Source organism: Engystomops pustulosus, chromosome 1 (genome assembly GCF_040894005.1).
Source record: "Engystomops pustulosus chromosome 1, aEngPut4.maternal, whole genome shotgun sequence".
Lineage (NCBI taxonomy): Eukaryota > Metazoa > Chordata > Amphibia > Anura > Leptodactylidae > Engystomops > Engystomops pustulosus.
This window is the reverse complement of record NC_092411.1, coordinates 176,209,252-176,228,771: the sequence shown is the minus strand read 5'-3', so window position 1 is coordinate 176,228,771 and position 19,520 is coordinate 176,209,252. Positions and strand designations below refer to the sequence as shown.

The 19,520-nt window shown below is 42.2% G+C and overlaps 2 protein-coding genes across 2 annotated transcripts in view; both read right to left on the bottom strand.

Moving 5' to 3' along the window:
* The window catches only part of LOC140097992 (interleukin-12 receptor subunit beta-1-like), a 74,564-nt gene extending 59,336 nt beyond the window's left edge, over positions 1 to 15,228 (bottom strand). Inside the window, exons 1-2 of the mRNA XM_072126585.1 lie at positions 15,003 to 15,228; positions 8,290 to 8,422 (exon numbers count right to left, since the gene is read on the bottom strand). Of these exons, the coding sequence (XP_071982686.1) occupies positions 8,290 to 8,422; positions 15,003 to 15,108 (239 nt within the window). The 5' untranslated portion in view covers positions 15,109 to 15,228. The remainder of the gene's footprint in view (positions 1 to 8,289; positions 8,423 to 15,002) is intronic.
* LSM7 (LSM7 homolog, U6 small nuclear RNA and mRNA degradation associated) overlaps positions 1 to 19,520 on the bottom strand; it is a 528,664-nt gene that overhangs the window by 350,149 nt on the left and 158,995 nt on the right. The window lies entirely within an intron of this gene.

Sequence of the window (19,520 nt, the reverse complement as noted above, 5' to 3'; positions counted from 1 at the left end):
TTACACTTACAGGGCGTTTGCATTGCATTTATTCTTACGCTGTGTTTGTGTTTGCGCTGCATTTAGGGTTACGTTGCATCTGCGTCACGTTTGTGTCGCGTTTACACTTAATTGGCATTTGCGTCACATTTCTGCTTATGTGATGTTTCCGTCACGTTTCCTCCATTTGCGTCCTGCTTCTGCTTACTTGCCTTTTGTTTGCCCCACATTCATGTTTACATGGAGTTTGCATCCCTTTTATGCTAAGATGTTTATGCTCACGGAGTGCTTACATTTACACTGCATTTACAATTCCGTGCCATCACATTTGTGTTTGTTTGCGTTTGTCACATTTACACTTACATTTACATGCCATTTATGTTCTTTTTGCAGCTCGTTTACACTTATGTGGTGTTTTGCTTTTATGCCTCACTTGCACTCATATGCCGTTTGCATTTCCGTTTACATTGCATGAGTGTTTACAATGTGTTACACTGTGCTCACATTTCCAGTGAGTTTGCATCCCTGTCGCATTGCAATTTGTAACATTTCATTTTTGTAAACACTGTTTAAATGCAATGTCAACAGAATATTAGCAGAATGTTTGTGAACACAACCTTTAGATGAACTCCACAGCTCACTACTGACAGTATGACAGAAGATTAGCATAACACATGCCTCCAGCCCCAGCTCCTCCTTTCTGATAAAACAGATTACAATGGTCAGATACTGGGACTAATATCTCCACAACCACTGGGGCTAGAAGGAAAATCCAAAGTGCCCCTGAATCTGTGTAGCAGCCCCTACAGGGTGGTATGTTTATATAAGTGAGGTAGTGAAAGGTCCTCTTTACTCATTTTACCGTGAGCCAAGGAAGTGAATATATGTGCTCAAGTTCATAAAAGAAAATGTCTCTAGTATTTTGTTTCAACATAAATTGACCTAATATAATTTCTTAATAATTGCATTATTTATTCATAAAATGGTAACTAAATATAATATAATTTTATAAGAGACATTGTATATACCGTATATGCCGGCGTATAAGACGACTGGGCGTATAAGACGACCCCCAACTTCTGCCCTAAAAATATAGAATTTGGTATATACTCACTGTATAAGACTACCCCTCTCCCAAATGAAAAAAAGTCTGCTTAAAACTTTGCAAAACAAACAAGAGAGCAAGTGCCTGGTGATCATAACTGCAAGCTGCGATATTAATGAAGATCCGACATGCTTCTGTAAGTGCCGACTGTGACCCCCAGCTCTGTGACGCCGACCGCTGTGACAGGGCGGCTGCATTAGAATACAGCGCGCCGCCCCGTCAGCGCGTACTAAGCCTCTTCTAATGACTGTGAGAGGCGGACTGCTGCGCATGCGCGGCGGTCCCAGGAAGCGGCTCTCTGCGCGCTGACGGGGAAAAAAAACACCTCACACAGTGCGGCCCCCGTATATCTGGCGTATAAGACGACCCCCCACTGTAGCCATTATTTTAAGGGGTTAAAAAGTAGTCTTATACGCCAGTATATACAGTAAGACAATTCATTGGGTTACACTGTATACAATATAAACTATTGAGTAGGAACAACATATAATATTCATTGGGAGCCACAATATACATTGTAATTCATGGAGGGGGGGGGGCATGATTCATATAAAATAATTGATTACTTTGTGTCTGTATTCAGGTTCTAATTCGGTTGGGGAAGCAGTGTTTAAAGGACTCTACCTCCTGGATGAAAGACTAACACCTATGAAGCCTGGAGCCCCTCATTTGCATAGAGTCATTCATCCCGTTGGTAGATGTCCTTTAATTTTTGCTCATGCTAATAACCTTCCTAGTTCGGGCTGCAAGCTTATTACATGAGCATTGCAGTGTTTTATTTGAGTTGCATTAGAGTTGGTCTGATATTGTTTCGCCTGACAGATTCTAATTAGATTTCTGTCAGATTTCTATGCTCACTCCTCAAACTTCCACAAATCACTGTAATGCTAAACTATCAACCTCACTATTAATTACTTTACACAGTTTAGTATCATCTGCAAATATTGAAACTTGACTGTGTAAACCCACTACAAGGTCATTAAAATATTAAAAAGAAGTGGCCCCAATACTGAACCCTGTAGCACGCCACTGTTAACGTCAACCCAATCTGAGAAAGTGCCATTAATGATGACCCTCTGTTTTCTATCACTAAGCCAATTACTTACCCAAATACACAGATTTTCCCCTAGTCCCAGCAGTCTCATTTTATATATTAACCTTTTATGCATCACGGTGTCAAATGCCTTTGGAAAGTCCAGATATACAACATCCACAGCGTCCGCCAGATCCAGTCTGGAACTTACTTCCTCATGGAAGCCAATCAGATTAGTCTGACAGGACCGATCTCCATGTAATAAGGAGCCTCACATAGGGAGGCAGAATTTGCCAAAAGTCAAGTTCAGCCCGTCCTTCCATTGTGATTGGCGTCTCTACCTTCCCACTGCCCTGCAGTTTTGTAATGTTTATTACACAACCCAACACATCGAAAAGCCAGGCAGTTTGAAAGTAGAGAAGTCAATCACAATCGAAGGGTTCGTGCTGAGCTTGACTTTGCCATTCAGCTCCCGCCTCCTTGACTATGTGCTGCTCCTTACCATATGGATTAAAATTTAAAGATGTATTCTCAGTTTAGAAAATTAATGTTATTGTTTGTATTATAAAAAGTTATACAACTTTCCAATATACTTTCTGTATCAGTTTCTTATGGTTTTCTAGATCTCTGCTTGCAGTCTCTCTATAGAAAGCTTCTATGTTTACTTCCAGTGGACAGAAATCTGACCATGGTCACACAGGTGCGCGGCTCGTTAGTATCATAGAGAGAAATCAGAGCTGTGTGATATAACGAGCCCTGCACGTGTGACCTTGGGCAGATTTCTATCAACTGGAAGTATAGAATGACAGTAAGCAGAGATCTACAAAAACATAAGAAATTTACGTATAGTGGAAAGTTGTATAACTTTTTATAATCCAAACAATGACATTAATTTGCTGAAATGGGAATACCTCTTTAATTTTTTTCTATGCAGCAATAGTCATATGACTAAAGCGGATTACATGCTGCAGAAGGCACTGGTTCACTGCCCCTACAAACATTTTATATACTGTCTCGTCCCTTTGCATTTTCCAATCTAGACACCCTAATGAATTCTACACACTGAGCCCCATCATTATTTATATACACTGAGACAATTCTTTTATTATATACACTGAGCCACCTCTTTTATTATATACGCTGAGCCCCCTCTTTCATTATACACACTGAGTCCTGCCATTATTTATCATATACTTGATCATACCAACCCAAAGAATAAAAAAAAAGTCCAAGCCCACAAGAAAACGTCGAAATTCATCTTTTCACCATTTTGACTGCATTTGAAATTTTTTTCCTGCTTCCCAGTACATGGTATGGAATATTTTACAATTATGCAAATGAACCTGCAGGGCTCCAAAGGTGTTAATGGAGCCTGGAGCCCCTCAGGCTCATTTGCATGATTTTTAAATCCTTTTTTTCCCCTTAAAAACAAGGGAATATGAAGCGTAAAAAAGTAGATCCTGCCAGAGGGGGCACAGTATGTCAGCCTATTTGGTTTACACTCATCCTGGTGGTCAGGCCCGGTGCCAGCAAGGGCCCAAGGGTGCTGAGGGGGCCCTGTCAATTGTACCAGTGTCGCTTTAAGACACTGGTACAAATGATCACCATCCGACTTGTGTACTTTTCTGCCTCTATGCTGAGCTCGTCAGGGGCAGAATCCAAAACTCACCTTTCCTCGTTCCCCCGAAGCGGCACTCTGCACTGCATGCAATGGCGCTGAAACCGGCACACATCATGATGTCATCCGATCACGTGTGGCTTGTAACGCAGGCTCATGCAGAAGAACGAAGCTGGCTGTAGGTGCTGCTTCGGGGGAACGAGGAAATTAGATATTTTTTCTTTCCCAGAGGGGGGGCAATGTAGCTACAGGGAGAGGTGGCAGTGTGGCTTTCAGACACTTGATAAATCTGCCCCTATGTCCTGTACAATAGTTAAAGGGTTTGTCACACTTAATTGGTAAACCACTGCGTGGCAGGGGACAGAGTTAAATAATAAAAGCCACTCGCTTTATTTTGGCTCTTCTTTCTAGCAATAGGTCCTCCGATCAATCAGTCGAACAAAAGTGTTGTGATAAAGTTACCATTGTAAATTAGTGGCTGCACAATTCATTCAACTACCAATCTTTCTCCTGTTCAACAGATGGACTGGTGACTGTCTCTCAGGAGAAGAGAATTGCAGCATTGTAAGTTTTTTTTTCCATCTCTTATCTGATCATGCGACACTGCCCTTAAGACCCCCTTCACACAAACGTATGATCCTGTATTTCTGTGCTATATGAATCTGTATATATGTGATGTTTTTCATCCGTACACAGCGCCGCATCTGCCATGAGACGAGATGAAAATCTCGCTTCAGGCAGCAGAATGCGGGTCCCTGTAAAAGGCGGCGAAATTTGCCGCTCTAAAGTGGGCGATCCGGGTGTCCATTAACGCCCGAATCGCCCACCAGCTAAATAAATCGTGCCTGTCTCTTTAAGACACAGGCGCGATTTATATGCAGAGCGACGCAGCGCCTTTCCGGCAGCTGCGTCGCTCCGTTCTAAGCAGTGACACAGGCGTCATGACGTCACGTCGCCTGTGTCACTGTGCGGAGCTGCGGCTCACAGGAGAGCCGAGTGAAGACCGGAGCCGCGTGCCGAGGGAGCAGCTGCCTGCAGGTGAGTATATATTTTATTATTTTTCATGTACTTTAATTAAATGTGGGGAGGTTTCATGTTATACTGGGAGGAGGGGGTACTATATGGGGCTAGAATACGTTTAATATTGGGGGGGGGGTGCTATTTTATAATTATTTTATAATGGGGGGGTGCTATATATATTATTTGGGGCCATAATTATTTTATACTAGGGGGGGAGTGCTATATATATTATTTGGGGCCATAATTATTTTATACTGGGGGGGGGTGCTATATATATTATTTGGGGCCATAATTATTTTATACTAGGGGGGGTGCTATATATATTATTTGGGGCCATAATTATTTTATACTAGGGGGGGGGGGGTGCTATATATATTATTTGGGGCCATAATTATTTTATACTAGGGGGGGAATGCTATATATATCATATGGGGCCATAATTATTTTATACTGGGGGGATGCTATATATACCATATGGGGCCATAATTATTTTATACTGGGGGGGGATGCTATATATATATCATATGGGGCCATAATTATTTTATACTGGGGGGGGGATGCTATATTTATCATATGGGGCCATAATTATTTTATACTGGGGGGGATGCTATATATATCATATGGGGCCATAATTATTTTATACTAGGGGGGGATGCTATATATATGATATGGGGCCATAATTATTTTATACTGGGGGGGGGGGTGATGGAATGCTATGTATTTTATTTGGGGCTATAATTATTTTATACTTGGGGGGATGCTATATATATATATATATATATATATATATATATAATTTGGGGCTATAATTATTTTATACTGGGGGGATGCTATATATATAATATATTATTTGGGGCTATAATTATTTTATACTGGGGGGATGCTATATATATAATATATTATTTGGGGCTATAATTATTTTATACAAGGGGGTGCTATATATATATAATATATTATTTGGGGCTATAATTATTTTATACTGGGGGGGATGCTATACATATTATTTGGGGCTACAATTATTTTATACAAGGGGGTGCTGTATATATTATATGGGGCCATAATTATTTTATACTAGGGGGGGTTCTGTATATTTTATTTGGGGATTTGGGGCTATAATTATTTTATACTGAGGGGATGCTATAGATATTATTTGGGGCTATAATTATTTTATACTGGGGGGATGCTATAGATATTATTTGGGGCTATAATTATTTTATACTGGGGGTGATGCTATATATATTATTTGGGGCTATAATTATTTTATACTGAGGAAGGATTCAGTAAATATTATATGGGGCCATAATTATTTTATACTGTGGGGGATGCTATATATTATATATAACTATATCACTAAGCTGGGAGGATGTATATGGGATACAGTATATTACTAAGCTGGGGGGATGTATATGGGATACAGTATATTACTAAGCTGGGGGGATGTATATGGGATACAGTATATTACTAAGCTGGGGGGATGTATATGGGATACAGTATATTACTAAGCTGGGGGGATGTATATGGGATACAGTATATTACTAAGCTGGGGGGATGTATATGGGATACAGTATATTACTAAGCTGGGGGGATGTATATGGGATACAGTATATTACTAAGCTGGGGGGATGTATATGGGATACAGTATATTACTAAGCTGGGGGGCAGTATATGGGATACAGTATATTACTAAGCTGGGGGGATGTATATGGGATACAGTATATTACTAAGCTGGGGGGCTGTATATCGGGTACAGTATATTACTAAGCTGGGGGGCAGTATATCGGGTACAGTATATTACTTAGCTGCAGGGGCTGTATATGGGATACAGTATATTACTAAGCTGGGAGGGGACTGTATATGTGGGGCAAGATTTTATTTAAGCTGTAGGGGATCTGTATATGGGAGCTGTATATAATTTAATTGGGGGGTGAATAACAAGGCCTTTAAATATATGAAAGCAGGGATATATAGAAATAAATTTATTATATATATATATATATATATATATATATATATATTCATTAGGGGGTGCTATATATTTATTAGTTATAGGATACAGATTACTTTGCATCATGTAAACCAAATGTTGGGGGGGGGTCTGTATTAATAAATTGGGGGTGTTGTATATTGATTGGTGCTTAGCATGCTATAATTCCAGTAGACTAATGTATATAATATATATAATGAAGGGATGTGTTATATGTGGGGAGAGTGCGGTCATTTGTGTTGTGAGGAGTATATATTATTTAGGAGCACAGTGTTGTTATACAGGAGACTTTATACTGTAAGTGACTGTGGTATTTTTAGGAACGCTGGGTGGAGATGCTGCACGGAGGTGAAGATATCTGGCTGTGAATTAAGCAGTGATACGTCATGGATTGGAGAACCCGGAATAAAGTCCTACTGATGGAAGAGATTGTCATCTATAAGGTACTAGATGCCACTAATGCCTCTCAGATCCTGTCGTCAGTCACACAGTGTCAGGGAGCTGTCTGTAGGGTTGTAAATTGTTAGTAAAGTTTAAGGATTTACTTAACAGGGAGTGGGGGGGGGGGCAGCATTTTAATATTCGCCTCAGGCAGCAAATATGCTAGAATCGGCCCTGTCCGTACATGTGCACGTATATCACTATATCTGTACCATAACCGTTTAAAATACAGTGGATGGCTGACTATTGGCTGGCAAACCGAATGCACCTCCTGCTGGTTCTGGTCTCCCTGGATACTACAGCTATGTACGGCAGCACATACACAACACGTATTTTAAACGTTCCCATAGACTTCTATGAGGCGTATGGAATGAAAATAGGACATGCTCTATATTTTTTTTACTTCTTGCTCACAGTATGGTACAGTGGACAACTCGACTATGTAAATTACCCATTGAAATGAGTGTGGCGTATGCTCCATGTATCAAAATGGTATGTTACGGGTAGCATAAGGCCATTCACGCCTAAGGCCACATGCACGCAAATTTGCGGCCACATATATGTCCCCGACGACAATGTTTGCTCACCGTTCCGTGCCTGCTCTATCTTTAGCTGTAAGAATGGCAGTGCAGCACTATTTCCTATGGAGACTGGAGGAGTGAGCAGTGTTCATCCCTTCTCTTCTCCGGCGCGTCTCCCGTATGCTCGTCCGGCTACAGCTGGCAAGCTTATGTCAGTGTCTATGGAGTGTTACTCTAAATATTTTACCAGCCTTATCTTATCTTAAGTTTTCAGGATGCTGTGTACCTTCTGTGGGGGGCTCTGACTGGTTGTATAACCTGCTCTGAACAGGTACACAAATAAGCAAGTATAGGAAACGATACCCTTTTCTATATCTTATGATCTGCACATGAATCACTGCTGCTCTCTTGAAGACAGGCAATAGACAAGTTAGACAGAAGCGTAAACTTAGTGGCTGGCACTTTTCCTTACAGAATAAAGTACTGTGGTTTTTTTCATTTCTATTTTTTAAAAAAGGAATATCAATTTTATCATTGTCATCATATGAAAATAAATTCATTAACTGAAAGGGACCTTTTATAACATACCAATAAGTCAATGTATAAGTAGGATTGTGTGAATCCTCCCCAGCTTTCCAACTACAATAGCAGAAGTTATCTTTCAATGTGAAATTTTGGTAGCAAATTAGATCTTCAGGAGTCTTCTTATTTTCATTCAAACCTGTAGACAAACATATTTGTATTATAAACCATGAAGCATGGATTGTGAAAATGATGCATTGCTATATTCATATTCATATCCCTAAAACAATTCAAAAACAGGAACCCCATCAATTTGTAGAAACAGGGGTCAATATAAGGAGCAAGTGTTCAGAAACAAAAAGTAACACATGTGACATTCTGATCAGAGGACCCAAGTGATTCTGAAAATTGATGACTGCAAGTATCTTGAACTAGGTACTACAGTGGTGACAGCCATGCCAGCTGTTATGGGGCCTTCAGTGCCAGGGGGCCCTATTATCCAACCTGACACACTAAATAATGGAGGATGTTCACCATAATATGTATATAATAGTGCATCAATGTGTGGAAATGGTGTATAAATGTGTGTAGGAGTGTATAAATGTGTGCGTATACAAATATACAGCCTATTTCATCTCACATGCTCACACCTCACATATACACAAAAGGAAAGTGTATACATGAAGTGTATAGAGTATAGCATAGTTTTTTGCCTCTGTCTGACAAGTATACATTGTATGCTGTGTGAAAAGCAAGTTATACCTTTCCATCTTTCTGTCTCTCGCGAGCGACATACACACTCGGCGGTGGACATTGAACTCTATGTAGGGCAAATGCAGAAATACTGCTTATCCCCAGCATCCGCTAAGCGCATACATCGCTCAGCAGGAGTAAGGACCCCACTGATGTCACTGTAAATAAAGGGAAAGTGACATTAATGGGGAGACACCCCAAACATAGGCAGCAACCAATCACTGGCTGCTGCAATGTTTACTTCTTTTCCCACATTCAGTCTTATGGAGTAGTCAATGGGAGTAGTTAATGGGAAGATAAAATCTTACTTTTATTGAAAACAATTAAAAAGACCCCAGTGTGTAAATACAAAGTAAATAGTAAGAGTGCCTGATGCATCGGCAGACACCCTCTAAACGCAGAGACCAACCGCCACCTTAGTCACCTCAGACTCCAACCACAACAGCATTTCTATACAGGAGTATCAGAAGGACAAAGTGTATTCACCAAACATGAATGATGATTTGCAAATTATCAACCTTTCTAAACGCCCCCTTTCCACTGCCGAGCTGCAGCTTTTGGCTAATGGCTTATCCTTTGTCCCGACATCGAAATTCGACCTATTCACATGGGTTAAGGATTTGGCCCTGTTTACTCGTAAACTACGATGGGCCAAATTCATGGCCATCAATGATCGCAAGACATGTCAAACATTGGGTATTGATGAATCCATCCTCTCTAATCTTAGAACACTTGAGGAACTTTGGGAACAGGGCCAAAGAAATATGGGGGAAGGTCCATTTACCGACCTCAAGAATAAGAGCAGAGCCACACCTCCTTTTTTTGATACAAGAACTATTGACATCTTTGAGGAGTTGGTAGTATGGGAGATGAGTTTAATGTCTGTGGCGGAGAGATCACGGCCCAATTTAACCAGAGACCACATTCAGGCCTTCCTGTCCTGAGAAAAACACCAGTCAACCATTATAAAACCGTCGGACAAGGGGGGTAATGTGGTACTGATGGACAAAAGTGATTATAAAGCCATGTGCCAGTCAATTTTAAGAGACAATGATTGCTACAGAATATTACCCCAAGATCCTACTCAAACATTTGTCATCCAACTGTTAAATATCTTGGGTCCAGCCTTAAATATGGGCCTAATCAGCAAGCAGGAATTTGACTTCCTGATGCCCAAATATCCCACCATTGCGACCTTTTATTGTCTACCCAAAATAGATAAGGGGTATCCCCCACTAAAGGGTCACCTAATAGTGTCGGGCATTAACAGTCCAACACAGGAGATATCTACGTATGTGGATAATATTCTGCGTCCATTTGTGTTGGCACTGCCATCCTACGTGCATGACACAATGAATGTATTAAGAAACATTGATGACATCATAGTCCCACAAGGCACTCTGTTGGCAAGCCTGGATTTGGAAGCTCTGTACAGCTCGATTCCGCATGACAAAGGCTGTATGGGGGTGAAACACTTTTTATCAATGAGAGGCTCACACTTGTCCAACCCTAACCTACTAATTATGGACCTTTTAGTGTTCATACTGGAACATAATTACTTCCTGTTTGACGGGCACTTCTTCCACCAGCTCAGGGGCACTGCAATGGGGAGCCCAGTGGCTCCCACATATGCTAACTTGTTCTTGGGCTGGTGGGAGGAGTGTTTTGTTTTTGCTGAGGAAATGGATAAAAATCTGTCCACATACCAGAAAATCATTCTCTGAGTTTGTAACCACTCTGAATAACAATAATCTGGGCATCAGACTGACCTCAGAGATCCAATCTGAAACCATCTCCTCATCACAATCACGAATGATGGGAGCCTCAAAACATCAGTCTATCACAAACAGACCACCTCCAATAATTTACTCATATCGCAAAGCCACCACCCACCAGCATTTAAGAAGGGCATCCCCAAGGGACAATTCCTTCGAATCAGAAAGAATTGTTCTTCTGACTCTGACTTTGAAATGAAGGCCAGGGAACTGAAGACACGCTTCATGAACAGAGGATACCCTGAAACAATTCTAGATGAGGTGAGGTCTTATGCCAGGGATCAAGACCAATCCTCATTATTAGTCCCAAAGCGATAGTGACAACAAAATGAGATTCATCGCTACGTTTGACGAGAAGGCTCCAGAAATTAATAACATCCTGATGAAATTTTGGGACATTTTGAAACATGACAGGATTGAAACCCACCCCTCTATCACGTATAGAAGGGGGAGGAATCTGGGTGACCGCCTGGTCCACAGCCATCTTACACCAGCCGCACCTGGTTACATAAATGTAGAATTAAGGGTACCTAAAGATGTGGTAATTGTAAAGCCTGCAAACACATCAATCAAAGTAAAACCTTTTCGAATGGGAGAACGGGTATCACATACCATAACCAGGAATTCATCTACTGTAGAACAATGGGGGTTGTATACCTAGATACTTGCCCATCACCCTTGTACTACGTGGGTAAAACCATTAAGGAATTTAGAGTGAGGATTCTGGACCACATTGGTAACATCAGGAGAGGTGAAGATAGACCCCTGGCTAGCCATATTCATCAATGCCATGAAGGTGACCTTTACGCTCTCAGCTTTCAGGGCATTGAAAGAATCCGACCCTCTCCTAGAAGAGGGGACTGGAACAATAACATCTTAAAAAAAGAATCCCAATGGATTTCGGATTAGATGTACCAAGCCGGATGACCTAAATGATGCAATTTCATTTGCACCTTTTATATGAACCACGGTTTGGACGATAAGGTCTAATTGATCATTTTATATCTGATGCCTACGGCACTTTTTTCATTTACTCCGTCTACACATATCGTATGTGAACTTACGGATTTTTCCAAATGGTCACCAGTGGGGTTGTACATCTAGTCACTTCAGACTAGGACTTCTTACATATACCACATATGGTGACATATACACTGTTCATTTGCATCTTGGTGGTGTTTTTTATAAGACAAGCTTACATATTATATCCACCATTGACTACATTAGCTTGTTCTTGGTCAGACCATCAGCGATGCACATTACCACCCTAACGATGACAGTTTGGCTTTTCACGAACAATTAACCCTGTCGTATACTTACCCTGTATTGTCCAGGAATCTAAGGTTAACCTGTCCATTGGCATACTAGGGGGCATGGCTATCAAAGGCAGCGGTCTCCGGCCACCGCTTGTATTGATCTTCTTAGCTGTGCTGGGGCGGACCAGCTCACGCCTAGCTCCTCCTGGAAGGTTGGCATTCGACTGCATCAACCAGTGTTCGACTCGCATTTGGCCGTAAGGCGGAGCGATGCTGAATATAATGTCAGCTGATCCGCTGCGGCTACGACTATCACACACCAGTGCCCACCATCAGGACGCTGGGGTTCTATGTTTTGTATATCTCGCTCTGTATGTGTTAAGAATAGACACTCCAGCTTTGGCTCACCGCTCTGTGGCTGTTTATCTTGGGCGAAACGCGTAGTGCACAAGCAGATGAGATAATGAGACTAAGTTGTTTGTAGCAATTTAGAGCTGATCTGTGGGCATAGGGTCTCAGAATGCACAATTCCTCATTAACAGGGTTTCGTGCGGCAGCCCAACGTAAGCTGCCCCTGTCTAACCGCAACAGTCTGCCCATGGCTGATTTAAAGTAAGCCTCCACTGCATGTCCACCGTGTCCTGTGATGTACACTGGCGTACGAAGCTCACTGCACCTTCAGCTCTAGAGAGTGTCTGCCGATGCATAAGACACTATTACCATTTATTTTGTATTTATACACTGGGGTCTTTTTAATTGTTTTCAATAAAAGTCAGATTTTATATTCCCATTGACTACTCCAGTAAGACTTTCTCAATACTGTAGTTCGGCGTGTTCCACCATTGAAGCTCTTCAGTGATTTCTATAATTTTCCCACTGGAGGCACTGAGCAACATATCGCATTGTATCAGTATATCATTACTTCAGGAATCCTCCAGACGTATCCTTATGACAGAGGGTCATAACATGAAATAGATACGTATGCTAGCCATTTTTTTCAGTTCCCATTTACTAAAGGCCTGTTCCCAATACCGTTTTTTGTGGCTTGATGAACTTGCATACATTATTGCATGCAGGTCTGCCAGTTCTCTAATCACCTTGCTAGTAAAACCAGTGCTTCCAAATATACCCATCATGTTTGCAACAGCCCTGTTTAAAAATTTATGCAAATAAGCTTACTGGTACCCCAGAAGTATGACTACAAATGCAGTTTCACCAACTTTCTTCTTTTATTGCCTTATTTTTATAGTGGTCATCAGTATATAAAGTTCCAGTGTTCGGTGCTGCTGAGCAGTGCGTAAAGAATTATAAGGGTAATAATTCCATACCTGGTGCAATAAGACATGTGATAGAGCAAAGATATAAACAAAGGGGCATACTGATCAAAGGCTGGGGCTAAGTGCACCAGAGTATGATGCTGCATCCACTTCCAAGTACAAGCCGGATCTATCAGGATGCCCAGATGTAAAAGCTGTGAAAAATGTGGCCCAAAGTTTACTAAAATAGAAGATTGCTTCTAATCTGATTCAGGAAGGCATTTTCCCCCACTATGGGCTAATTGTCATAGAACATATAAGGATTTTTGCCTTCCCACACTGTGGGATAATAGGTTGTTCTTGACCGAACTGCATCTTTATTTATTCTTATCTGCTATTATAATCCTTTTTTTTCACAAAGTTGTTTGTGGCTTTTTTCATTTCTCTGCAAATGTTTAATTTTCTTCCCTAAATATTTTTATTGTTATTATTTCTTATTCTGATTATTATTTAAATATTTTTGTTCTGTATGCCCACTTTCAGATTTTATATACATTTTAGATAAAATTGGCTTTTATATCAGGAATAACTTCAGGTTATTAAAAATCTAATATTATAAATCCTAAAATAAGAAAATGAAAGAAAATTACTGTGCAGTCTCAATTGTTGCAAACTGCTATGTCACGTTTAGAGAGATTTCTGTCAGAGAAACTATCTGACTGTTTGTTTTTTAACACCATAAGGACATTTCCTAAATTGACCTTTAGAAAACAGCATTTTTCTACGTTTTCCCATGCCCAAATTCCAAAAGACATAACTTTTTAATTGTTTCTGCAATGGCATATGAGGACTTGTTTTTTACTGTTAGATAAGTATTTTCCAACTGGTTCATTTTTTTGGTAAAAATAGCATAATAATCCAAGTTTATTAACTCTTTTTGGTGGCGGAGCATAATAAAAGAACATTTTTTATGTACAATCTATGAAAAGATAATAATTATTCCCGGCATTTAACCCCTTAATGGAAAATAGCGACCAAAGTCAAAATGCCACTTTTTCTCCATTTTGCAACAAAAGTGATCAAAAGGTCGTAGAGTCCTCAAAATGGTAGCATTGAAAACGTCACCTCACAAAAAATGACACCAAACACAGCTCCGCTCACTGAAGTATTAAAAAGTTATTAGCGCCAGAAGATGGCAAAATTAGGATTTTTTACAGGAGCTTTTAATTTTTGGTAATAAACATTGTATAAAAACATTATAAAACCTTTATAAATTATATAGGTTTCCCTGTGTTCGTACTGACCCAAAGAATAAAGGAGACATGTTATGCCCTCAAAAAGCACTTTACATGCAAAAATAAAAGTTATAGATTTTTGAAAGTGGGGACTGAAAAATGAAAACTCAAAAACGAAAAAGGGCCTGGTCGTTAAGGGGTTAATTGTCAAACTATGGTATGGTGGTCATTGGAGATTAACTGAATGTTATAACAATATAAACACATTGCAGTAACGTTGCATTTTGCATTGTGAATGCAGCCTAAAATTGAGCATTTGCTATTATGCTCAATTCACAGTTCACAAATGTTAAAGCAAGATTAAAATATAAATAAAAATTTAATATCAAAAACTGCTATGCTCATTGTGGATTGATTTTTTTTAAGTGATATATATGAAAACAGAAGCCTAACATATATTTAAAATGTAACATGAATAGATGCAGTGTCACCACAAGACCTCACCTTTCTGTTCTCCCAAAGTGACATGAATTAGTAACAGCATTGTACATAAAGCATTAATCCCAGTTCTGGAAATAGTATTTTCCAGTAGCAATTTCATCCACTTCATGGTTCCAAGTGCAGCAGTCGAACTGTATTTTAATGTTAATGCTTCCTAAGCTGCTCCTAAGACGACCCCTTAGTTGTGCCAGATGATCATCTCTTCTCTGCATGACTGTCTGTCATGAACAGTAACAGAAATTGTGAGGAGTGAGTGAGTGTAGGTGAAAAAATGTCAACTGTCCTAAAGTAGTTTATAGCTGTGGTTTGTAATTAGATGTTTTTGCAGAGTGAGGAGGTGTATTCAGAGCAGTGGTGACACACTAAAAACCACAGCCAAACCATGCAAAAAGCAGGTACAGAAACTCTCTTCTGCCTTTCATTCTGTGGAAGGCGTCAACTGTTCCAACAAGGATGTGAAAGAACACAGGCTTTGTCTTCTGATTATATTATCATATCAGACAATGAACATAAAAGTGATGCTTCATAGCAAAATATGTTTGTAGAGGGAAAATAAGTTATGTCACATTTACTTTACATGTGTCACCGGTGCTCCCACGACCCACGTCCCAGGTCGTGGGCGTATCCGTGCCTTTCTCCGGTCCCTGGCTCCCCTCCCTGCTGCCTTAAATATCTGTGCTGCTGCTCCAGCAGCCCTGCGCGTGCGTCCCCAACACCTAGGGCAAACGCGGGGTGGGGCTCAAAGGTTTAAAGGGCCAGTGCACCGCTGATTGGTGCTGGCCATTACCAGGAAATTTGAATAAAAGCCATCCTGTCCCAGCATTCCCCACCAAATCTTTGTGCCTAGTGCCTCTGAGAAAGCTGTTTCACACAGTTTGTTGTATTTCTGATTTTCGGTTGTGACCAGGTTCCATTCCTGACATTGACTCCGTGCTGCCTATCCAGACTCCTGCTTTGTTCCTGATGTTGATCCTGTGCTGCCTGTCTCGATCTCCTGCCTGTCCCTGACCCCGATTCTGCCTCATGACTTAGTACCATGCTTAGGCCACCACCGCGGGCAAAGTCACGGCTGGAGTGCAACCTGGTGGTTCCTTGCCGCAGCAAGTTCATCCCTCTTTGCGGCTGGCTCTGGTGAAAACCAGGTGCCACTTAGACTCCGCTCCCAGGCTTAAGCCATCGTCCGTGGTGGTACAGAGGATCTACTATCTCAGATCCTGACAGTAAGATCCGGCCATGGATCCCAACAAGGTTCCGCTACCTGATCTTGGTGATGGTGGCACAGCAGACCCAGCAAATTGCCGTGCAAGGTCAGCAGCTTGGACAAGTCACCGCCATGGTACAGCAGCTATTTTCATCCCACCGGTAGCATCAGCACCCGTTTCCTGCAGTACCCTTCGCTGCTGTGGCCATCTTTTCTTCTGCAGAACCCAGACTGCATTTATCTATGCTATCCAAGTATGATGGAGATCCTAAGTTGTGCAGGGGGTTCATCACACAGTGCTCTCTGCACATCAAGCTTATGCCCATGCAGTTCATCACTGAGAGGTCGAAGGTGGCTTTCTCGGAGAGAAGAGACTCGGTCACGGCTGACATCACCATGTTCCTCATAGAATTCCGATCCGTCTTTGAGGAACCATCCTGGGCGTTCGATCAAGACGTTGCTCTTCGAGGAGCTCAGAGAACAGGATTTCTATCTGAATAGCCAGGGAGATAAGCCCGCTCAGGAAAGACGGCAGGTCCTGTGCAGATGAGGTGTCTATGAACTGTCCGGAAAATCCTTTTTTAAAGGATGCAAGTAAGGCTACCCCCTCCCTGCTGCCTTACCTATCCACGTTCCTGCTCCGGCTCCAGCAGCCCAGCGCTTGGGACCTCGGCCACTAAGGCATGCGCACCAGCGCTAGAAGATTTAAAGGCCCAGTGCACCACTGATTGGTGCTGGCCATTCCCAGGAAATTGGGTAAAAGCCGGCCTCTCCCAGCATTCTAAGGAGAAGGAATGCTTAGAAGGTTATGGGACACAATGCAGTTTTCCAGTTAATAATAGCAGCCCTGGCTACAGAACATATCCTATTAAGAACCCCTAAATGTTCATTAAACTGTTTCAATAATCAACTGAGAAAGAGACCATGAGCGATGGTGTAAGATAACACCTGGGAGCAGAATTGGCCAGCACCAATTAGCAGTGTGCTGTGTGTGCATTTCTCCATGCATCATATAACTAAATTTCCCTTTTCTAAACTCAATAAAACTGACAAACTCCCTTGGTTCCAAACAGTTGAACAACAATCTAGAGGCAGATGAAAGCAATGTAATCCTTGAATATGTGAAAATTTTCAATTGTGGTATATTAAATTTATATGCTTAAATGGCACAATTACATTATTATTCATCAATGCGGATACTTGTACAATGCCAACTTTGAGCCAATTTATTATATTTAAATATGGGATACAAATAGTAAGGGTATACAGTCTTATATCAAAGGGTGAGAAATATACATTTTTAGCCACTGTCATGGGTGCTCCCACGATCCCTGTCTCGGATCACGGGTGCACCCGTGCCTCCCGGGGTCCGGTGGCCGGCTTCTCTCACCTTCCCCGGCTCCCGCGGTGTCCTCTGCTGCTCCCGCAGCTTGGCGTGCGCGTCCCCCGGCTCGCTAAGATTTAAAAGGCCAGTGCGCCATTAATTGGCGCTGGCCATTTGACTAATTCTATATAAGCCTGCCTCTTCCTACAAGCCTTTGCCGGATCTTTGTGCCTCACAGACTGAGAGAAAGCTATTCTGCGATTTGCCTGTGATTCCTGTGTTCCTGTGTCTTCTGCGTTCCTGTGTCTCCTGTGTACCTGACCTCCTCCGTGTTCCAGTGTTACCTGACCTCCTCCCTGTTCCTGTGTTACCTGAGCTACTCCGTGTTCCCGTGTACCACTGTTCCTCCGTGCTGCTGTCCTGTGTGCTGTGTTCCCGTACCCTTCTGCTTGGACCTCCTGTTGCTGACTCTGGACCGGACACTCTGACGTTACACCTCTGCCGTCTGCCCTGACCTGCCTGGACTTCGACCACGAGATTGTCTGCCGCCTCTGTACTTCTACCTTGGCTGCCACTGCAGACATGTCACGCCTGAGGAACACAATGCTTTACACAATGAGAATCTGTCCTTCCTGGTTCTGCTGCGCTCTACCTCGTCCCTCCTGCTGGGTCTTCCATGGTTGCAGTGCCACGCACCCGTCCTTAATTGGAAGACGAGAGAAGTTCTCCGTTGGGGTCCGGACTGTCAGTCTCCTTGCCTATAAGTTCCCCCCCAGTATCTGTCTTGCCGGGTTGACAAGCCTCTGAAGAATCTTCCAGCATGCTACCGAGACTATGTCGATGTTTTTTCTGAAAAACAAGCAGAGGTTCTGCCTCCACACCTCCCCTATGACTGTCCCATTGACCTGCTGCCGGGTATGTCTCCTCCACGAGGACGAGTATACCCGTTGTCGGTGCCTGAGACCGAAGCTATGTCTTCCTACATTAAGGAGGATTTGCAAAAGGGTTTCATCCGGAAGTCTTCTTCTCCTGCTGATGCTGGCTTCTTCTTTGTATCCAAGAAGGATGGCTCCCTTCGTCCATGTATAGATTACCGCTGTCTCAATAAAGTCACGGTGAAAAACCGCTACCATTTACCTCTCATCACCGAACTCTTTGACCGAGTACGGGGTGCCAAGGTTTTCACCAAGCTGGATCTGTGAGTGGCATACAACCTCATCTGTATTTGGGAAGGCAACGAGTGGAAGACAGCTTTCAATACCCGTGACGGACATTTTGAGTATCTGGTAATGCCCTTTGGACTCTGCAATGCTCCAGCAGTTTTCCAAGAATTTGTTAATGTCATCTTCAGAGACTTACTCTATTCTTGTGTCATAGTCTACCTGGACGACATTTTGGTGTTTTCCCCAGACCTTCAGTCTCACCAGATCCATGTCCAACAGGTCCTCAGGCGCTTAAGGTCCAACCGTTTGTATGCCAAACTTGAGAAATGATTATTTCACCAGAGTAGTCTTCCGTGTCTCGGATATGTCATTTCTGATAAAGGCCTTCAAATGGATCCTTCCAAGTTGGAAGCTGTACTTCAGTGGCCTCGCCCAGTGGGATTATGTGCCATACAGAGATTTTTGGGCTTTGCCAATTATTATCGACAATTTATTCCCCATTTCTCCTCCCTTGTGGTTCCTATTGTGGCATTGACCAAGAAGAATGCTAATCCGAGACAATGGCCTCCGGCTGCTGAAGATGCCTTCACTAGGTTGAAGTCTGCTTTTGCCTCTGCGCCTGTACTCACAAGGCCTGACACGGAAAAGCCTTTCCAGTTAGAAGTTGACGCTTCATCCGTTGGTGCCGGGGCTGTCCTTACCCAGAAGGGGCCCAAGGGTCGTACCTACACCTGCGGTTTCTTCTCAAAGACGTTCACACTTGCCAAAAGGAATTATTCCATTGGAGATCAGGAACTCTTGGCCATAAAGCTAGCTTTGGAGGAATGGTGCTA